Raw genomic sequence first — 8236 nt, 5'->3', positions numbered from 1 at the left:
TCTAACCACCATGTTCTAACCACTAGGTTCTAACCACTAGGTTCTAACCACTAGGTTCTAACCACTAGGCTACCAGTCGTACCTGTACAGCAGTATGGAACAGGGACGTTGTTAAGGTATAGAAGTCTGGATACTCCCCATCCAGACCTGGACCTTCTCTGACAAGCTTACTGACCAAATGGTGCGGACATAACGTGTGTGAATCATCTTCCCTTAGTTCAGCAGAGTCACATTGAATCTCCTGTCTGACCGAATCACCTGGTCCAGTTACTGATTCAGACAGCAGAGAGTTTTACAGCCCTGGGCTCCCAAAGAGGTGTGTGTGTGTGTGTACCCGTGGTTGCGTGTGTGTGTGTGCGCATGCGCGCGTGCGTGTGTGTGCGTGCGTATGTGTGTGTGTGTGTGTGTGTGTGTGTGTATCTGTGTGTGTGTGTGTGTGTGTGTGTGTGTGTGTGTGTGTCTCCCAAAGTGCTTTGAATTCCCCATGAACCCCTCTGTCTTTATCAGTAATCTCTGGATGTCGTTTGAGGATGACGAACTAACCGAGGAGAACACCGTCCACGGAGTGAGAGAACATTAATGTATGCAGTATGAACCTGTACGCTGACTGAAACAGAGGAACCTCAGTATGAACCTCTACGCTGACTGAAACAGAGGAACCTCAGTATGAACCTGTACGCTGACTGAAACAGAGGAACCTCAGTATGAACCTCTACGCTGACTGGAAACAGAGGAACCTCAGTATGAACCTCTACGCTGACTGAAACAGAGGAACCTCAGTATGAACCTCTACGCTGACTGAAACAGAGGAACCTCAGTATGAACCTCTACGCTGACTGAAACAGAGGAACCTCAGTATGAACCTGTACGCTGACTGAAACAGAGGAACCTCAGTATGAACCTCTACGCTGACTGAAACAGAGGAACCTCAGTATGAACCTCTACGCTGACTGAAACAGAGGGAACCTCAGTATGAACCTCTACGCTGACTGAAACAGAGGAAACCTCAGTATGAACCTGTACGCTGACTGAAACAGAGGGAACCTCAGTATGAACCTCTACGCTGACTGAAACAGAGGGAACCTCAGTATGAACCTCTACGCTGACTGAAACAGAGGAACCTCAGTATGGACCTCTACGCTGACTGAAACAGAGGAACCTCCCAGTATGAACCTGTACGCTGACTGAAACAGGAACCTCAGTATGAACCCTCGCTGACTGAAACAGAGGAACCTCAGTATGAACCTGTACGCTGACTGAAACAGAGGAACCTCAGTATGAACCTGTACGCTGACTGAAACAGAGGAACCTCAGTATGAACCTCTACGCTGACTGAAACAGAGGAACCTCAGTATGAACCTCTACATGACTGAAACAGAGGAATCTCAGTATGAACCTGTACGCTGACTGAAACAGAGGAACCTCAGTATGAACCTCTACGCTGACTGAAGTAGAGGAACCTCAGTATGAACACTCTCGCTGACTGAAACAGAGGAACCTCAGTATGAACACTACGCTGACTGAAACAGAGGGAACCTCAGTATGAACCTGTACGCTGACTGAAACAGAGGAACCTCAGTATGAACCTCTACGCTGACTGAAACAGAGGAACCTCCCAGTATGAACCTCTACGCTGACTGAAACAGAGGAACCTCAGTATGAACCTCTACGCTGACTGAAACAGAGGAACCTCAGTATGAACCTCTACGCTGACTGAAACAGAGGAACCTCAGTATGAACCTCTACGCTGACTGAAACAGAGGAACCTCAGTATGAACCTCTACGCTGACTGAAACAGAGGAACCTCAGTATGAACCTCTACGCTGACTGAAACAGAGGAACCTAAGTATGAACCTCGTTGACTGAAACAGTTCAGGAACCTCAGTATGAACCTGTACGCTGACTGAAACAGAGCTCAGGAACCTCAGTATGAACCTGTCGCTGACTGAAACAGAGTTCAGGAACCTCAGTATGAACCTGTACGCTGACTGAAAGGAACCTCAGTAGAGGAACCTCAGTATGAACCTCTAGTATGAACCTGTACGCTGACTGAAACAGAGGAACCTCAGTATGAACCTCTACGCTGACTGAAACAGAGGAACCTCAGGTATGGGTGAACCTCTACTGGTAAACACAACAGTGGGTGTTTCAGGATCCACACAGACAGACTTTTGCTAGTCTCAAGAGCTCTTTCAAACTATACACACACACACACATACACACACAGAATCCACACACACACACACACACATTGGCACACACAAACTGCTCAAACAAACACATAGCTAAATAGATATCATCAGGACTCACACAGACAGACTTATGATTGGCTAGTGTCAGAGCTCTGCTCCAAACTATATATATATATAGATATCATCAGAATCCACACAGACAGACTTATGATTGGCTAGTGTCAGAGCTCTGCTCCAAACTATATATATATATATATATAGATATATATCAGGATCCACACAGACAGACTTCTGATTGGCTAGTGTCAGAGCTCTGTTCCAAACTATATATATATATATATATATATATATATATATATATATATATATATATATATATATATATATATATATATATATATATATATATATATATATAAGTATGTGGACACCTCTTCAAATTAGTGGTTACAGACACCCGTTGCTGAATGGTGTACAAATTTGAGCACACAGCCATGCAATCTCCATAGACAAACAACGGCAGTAGAATGACCCGTATTGAAGAGCTCAGTGACTTTTCAACGAGGCACCGTCTGGGATGCCACCTTTCCAACAAGTCAATTTTTCAAATTTCTACCGATGCTAGAATCTTCCCCGGTCAACTGTAAGTGCTGTTATTGTGAAGTGGGAAACAGACAGAGAAGCTCACAGAATGGGACCGCCAAGTCCTGAAACAGGCAACGTGTAAAAATGGCCCGTCCTCGGTTGCAATCACCACCTGGCTGTCCGATGGACGAATATGGATTTGGCAGGATGCCACACTGTAAAGTTTGGTGGATGAGGAATAATGGTCTGGGGCTGCTTTTCATGGTTCATGGTTGCCTTAGTTCCAGTGAAGGGAAATCTTAACACTACAGCATACAATGACATTCTAGATGATTCATTGCTTCCAACTTTGTGGCAACAGTTTGGGGAAGGCTCTTGCCTGTTACAGCATGACAATTTATGTTTTAATTTATATACATTTAACCTTTATTTAACTAGGCATGTCAGTATAATGATGAGTCATTGGCATATATAGACACACATGCTTTACTTAGTGCCAGTGGCAGGTCAATAGTAAAGATTGAAAAAAAATAAAGGGGCCTAGACAACTGCCCTGGGGAACGCCTGATTCTATCTGGATTATGTTGGAGAGGCTTCCATTAAGAACAAATTCTTCTTTACAATGACGGCCCACCCCCCTGGCCAAACTCAGACGACGCTGGGCCAACTGTACGGCGCCTTATGGGACTCCCAATCACGGCCAGGATGTGATACAGCCAAGGATTCGAACCAGGGACTGTAGTGACGCCTCTTAATTTTTAATTTTAAATTTTTTTTAAATATCCCCTAATAATATATTATAGCAATACAAAATGGCAATAATATCTGATAAATATTTGTATGTGACCAATTACATTTGATTTTAAGAGATTTTAATTTTAAATATCCCCTAATAGTATATTATAGCAATACAAAATGTCAATAATATCTGATAAATATGTGTATGTGACCAATTACATTTGATTTTAAGAGAATTTAATTTTAAATATCCCTAATAATATATTATAGCAATACAAAATGTCAATAATATCTGATAAATATATCTGACCAATTACATTTGATTTTAATAGATTTTATTATTATTTTAAATATCACCTTGCCATTTTGTATTGTTAATATATATTTATCAGGAACATCTGATTTTAATAGAAAATATATAGGAAACCAAAATAATATATTTAAAGTTTTATATATTCTGAGGAAATACTGAATGAAAAAAACCTACACAGAGATCAGCGCGTCCGGAGCATTAAGACGAAACAACAGTCTAAATGCGACCAGTTATTCACATTGAAAACATAACATCTGTTCAACTGAAGAAAGGAGAAATGTTCTCCTGCATCGTATTTTATTATTCACAGAGTATGAGATGCACCGTACTCATTTGTCACAACACATCACAGTCTGTACATCTGAAGGTGAATATTTAAATATTAAAAATGATAAAATAACTGACAACAACTGAAAAGGGGATTTTTAAAAATGTAAAAAATCTTCGGCTGGTCATCCTGCATCAGCAATGTGAAATGACACTGGCTGACTGGCTGACTGACTGGCTGACTGGTAAACAGTCCATCTATGCTGTCCCTGATTCTGCCATGCTCTGATTAAAGACGAGACAGCAGGATGAAATGGCTCTGACTTTACCTCCTTACTTCCTCTCCTTTCTGTTCAAAAGACCTGGGATTCAGGCTGACATCTGAACAGTTCCTTTCAAAGACCTGAGGATTCAATATGAACATCTGAAACTGACCACTTTCAAAGACCTGAGATTCAGGCAGAACATCTGACTTCCTTTCCTTTCAAAAACGACCTGGGATTCAATATGACATCTGACTCCTTTCTGTTCAAAAGACCTGGGATTCAGGCTGAACATCTGACTTCCTTTCAAAACCTGAGACCTGGACATCTGATTCAGACCTGAACATCTGACTTCCTTTCAAAAAGACCTGGAGATTCAATATGAACATCTGACTTCCTTTCAAACGACCTGGGATTCAATATGAACATCTGACTTCCTTTCAAAAAGACCTGGGATTCAGGCTGGACATCTGACTTCCTTTCAAACGACCTGAGATTCAGGCTGGACATCTGACTTCATTTCAAAAGACCTGGGATTCAGGCTGGACATCTGACTTCCTTTCAAAAAAAGACCTGAGATTCAAAAACTTCCTTTCAAACGACCTGAGATTCAGGCTGGACACACTTCCTTTCAAACGACCTGACTTCAGGCTTTCAAAAGACCTGAGATTCAGGCTGGACATCTGACTTCCTTTCAAACGAAGACCTGGACATCTGACTTCCTTTCAAACGGCTGAGATTCATGTCAACATGATAAATCCAAACAAGTGAAAGAGGAGGTGGATAGATGGATAGTTGATATGTCCCTCTCTGGAGTGTGTCCTCTCTAACACGGCAGGAAGCAGGAAGCAGGAAGCAGGAAGGAGACTGAGGACTGATGTTCTACCATGTACTTCATCTGATGTTAGCGTCAAGTAAAAGTAGCATTAACAAGGTGTTTAGAGAGAGAGGTGTGAGAGAGAGAAAGGGTGAGAGAGAAAGAGTGTGAGAGAGAGAGAGAGACAGAGGCAGAGAGTGAGAGAGAGAGAGAGACAGAGGCAGAGAGAGAGAGAGACAGAGGCAGAGAGAGAGAGAGAGAGAGAGAGAGAGAGAAAAGAGAGAGAGCTATCAGAGGTGACTGTCTCCCTGATAAGCAGTTTGACTGTAGATTTAAGGATACGCACCTTCAGAAAGCTCACCTACTGAGAGGCATCACAGAGACACGCTGACCCCCATTCTCCATAAGTCTCTCCCTCAGACTCAATCACTACACCACGACGTGTTCCCAACGCTGACCCCCATTCTCCATAAGCCTCTCTCCTCAGACTCAATCACTACACCACGACGTGTTCCCAACGCTGACCCCCATTCTCCATAAGTCTCTCTCCTCAGACTCAATCACTACACCACGACGTGTTCTCAACGCTGACCCCATTCTCCATAAGTCTCTCTCCTCAGACTCAATCACTACACCACGACGTGTTCCCAACGCTGACCCCCCATTCTCCATAAGTCTCTCTCCTCAGACTCAATCACTACACCACGACGTGTTCCCAACGCTGACCCCCATTCTCCATAAGTCTCTCTCCTCAGACTCAATCACTACACCACGACGTGTTCCCAACGCTGACCCCCATTCTCCAAAAGTCTCTCTCCTCAGACTCAATCACTACACCACGACGTGTTCCCAACGCTGACCCCCATTCTCCAAAAGTCTCTCTCAGACTCAATCACTACACCACGACGTGTTCCCAACGCTGACCCCCATTCTCCATAAGTCTCTCTCCTCAGACTTGTTCAATCACTACACTCACGACGTGTTCCCAACGCTGACCCCCATTCTCCATAAGTCTCTCTCCTCCAGACTCAATCACTACACCACGACGTGTTCCCAACACTGACCCCCATTCTCCATAAGTCTCTATCCTCAGACTCAATCACTACACCACGACGTGTTCCCAACGCTGACCCTCATTCTCCATAAGTCTCTCTCCTCAGACTCAATCACTACACCACGATGTGTTCCCAACGCTGACCTCAATACATGGAAATTGTTTGCAAAACACAATTGATTGATGGGACAGGGATTGGCCGGGCCGGCTGTGTCATGTGACTGATGGATGGGATTGGCCGGGAGCCCCGGGTGTGTCATGTGACTGATGGATCGGGATTGGCCAGGCCGGCTGTGTCATGTGACTGATGGTTCAGGATTGTGTCATGTGACTGATGGTTCAGGATTGTGTCATGTGACTGATGGTTCAGGATTGGCCGGGCCGGCTGTGTCATGTGACTGATGGTTCAGGATTGTGTCATGTGACTGATGGTTCAGGATTATGTCATGTGACTGATGGTTCGGGATTGTGTCATGTGACTGATGGTTCGGGATTGTGTCATGTGACTGATGGATCGGGATTGTGTCATGTGACTGATGGTTCATGTGACTGATGGATTGTGTCATGTGACTGATGGTTCGGGATTGTGTCATGTGACTGATGGTTCGTGTCATGTGATTGTGTCATGTGACTGCTGCAGGCGTATCAGGATCAGACTCACTATGTGTTGGATTACAGGGATCAGATAGAGGGCTTTACCCACTGGTCCAATCAACACTGTCTCCATGTCATTTCCATTACGTTGAACCAACGTGGAATAGACGTTGAACCAACGTGGAATAGACGTTGAATTGGAGTCTGTGCCCAGTCGAGGGGAGACTCATTGTTCGTCAGCGTGTAGTTTGGTTGCTATGTTACTGTACGTTTGGGTGTAATTACATCGTTGAAGGAGATACACAGTTTATTATTATTTCACGAGTTAGTGGTTCAATTACTGTTTGTTATGGCAATATGACCGGACGAGAGACAGGAACAGGAAACAGGAAGAGACCTACAGAGGAGTGACGGGGTGTGTGGTACGACAGTGGTATATTCTGCTCACAATAACATTGTTGCATTCAGACCGGCCTGGTTCAACTGCACAACAGGCGTGTCCTCTCACAAAACCACAAAAAAAACAGACCTCTTCAACCAGACATGAGCAGGAAATCCTGGAGAAACGTCTGACAGAATGAGGGCCCTTTTGGATGGATAACGGGATAATTAGCAGGGTTTTCAGTCTAGCTCGTTACCTCGTATCTATAGATGTCTGTTATAGTAAAGCAGAACCGTGATTAGTCAGCCTTAATGTTCATTTCACTAAAATAACGTGACGGAACTGTAGAAGTAAACATCACGAAGAACAATAGATGCATTTCAATGGAAGACAAGGGAAAGAGATTCTCTCTGACTTCCAAAAATGGCACCTATTCCTTATATAGTGTACTACCTTCACCAGGCCCCCATTGGTCCTCGTTGCAAGTAGAGGGAGAGAGAGGGTGGGGAGGGTTCTATTTGGGATACAGAGTGTATATCTCTCTTATTGAATCTCTGAGTGACACTGTTGTCTTTTTATTTTTTTAAGGATTCAGTCGCATTAGTGTCCCACTTCCCGTATTGTCGTTTGAGTCCTCCGGGTAAAACTAGTACAGATCCCCTCTGGGGGAGAGGGGCGGATCAACCACAGACAGGAGAGGAGATAAACTTCAAACTGATAAACGCCACAATCCATTATCTGTGTGTTCCTGAGTTTTTTACTCTCGAGTTCATTCTCTAATTAGTTGATTACGGATTTGAAAATGATTCATTAAAATGCTGGATCATTTACGCCAGTCATTAATTACCGGGAGCTTATCAATAAATAATGATCTGGTTTCTCTCCAAATCAAACCTCCCACGACTGTCCATGTCCCTGCTGTGTGTATTGTGTTTAATAAATGATCTGGTTTCTCTCCAAATCAAACCCCACGACTGTCCATGTCTCTCTCGCTGTGTGTATCGGGGTTGTTACCGTGTTTAATAAATGAT

The 8236-nt window shown here is 43.8% G+C and overlaps 1 protein-coding gene across 1 annotated transcript in view; it reads left to right on the top strand.

Annotated features, from left to right (window-relative positions):
* The first annotated feature begins 517 nt into the window (after nucleotides 1-517).
* LOC121844967 (vegetative cell wall protein gp1-like) overlaps nucleotides 518-8236 on the top strand; it is a 43986-nt gene continuing 36267 nt past the window's right edge. The window contains exon 1 of the mRNA XM_042315527.1: nucleotides 518-565. Coding sequence (XP_042171461.1) covers nucleotides 518-565 — 48 coding nt within the window. The remainder of the gene's footprint in view (nucleotides 566-8236) is intronic.

Source organism: Oncorhynchus tshawytscha, unplaced genomic scaffold (genome assembly GCF_018296145.1).
Source record: "Oncorhynchus tshawytscha isolate Ot180627B unplaced genomic scaffold, Otsh_v2.0 Un_contig_174_pilon_pilon, whole genome shotgun sequence".
NCBI classification, from domain to species: domain Eukaryota; kingdom Metazoa; phylum Chordata; class Actinopteri; order Salmoniformes; family Salmonidae; genus Oncorhynchus; species Oncorhynchus tshawytscha.
The sequence above is the reverse complement of the archived record's forward strand: the minus strand, read 5'-3'. Positions and strand labels throughout refer to the sequence as shown.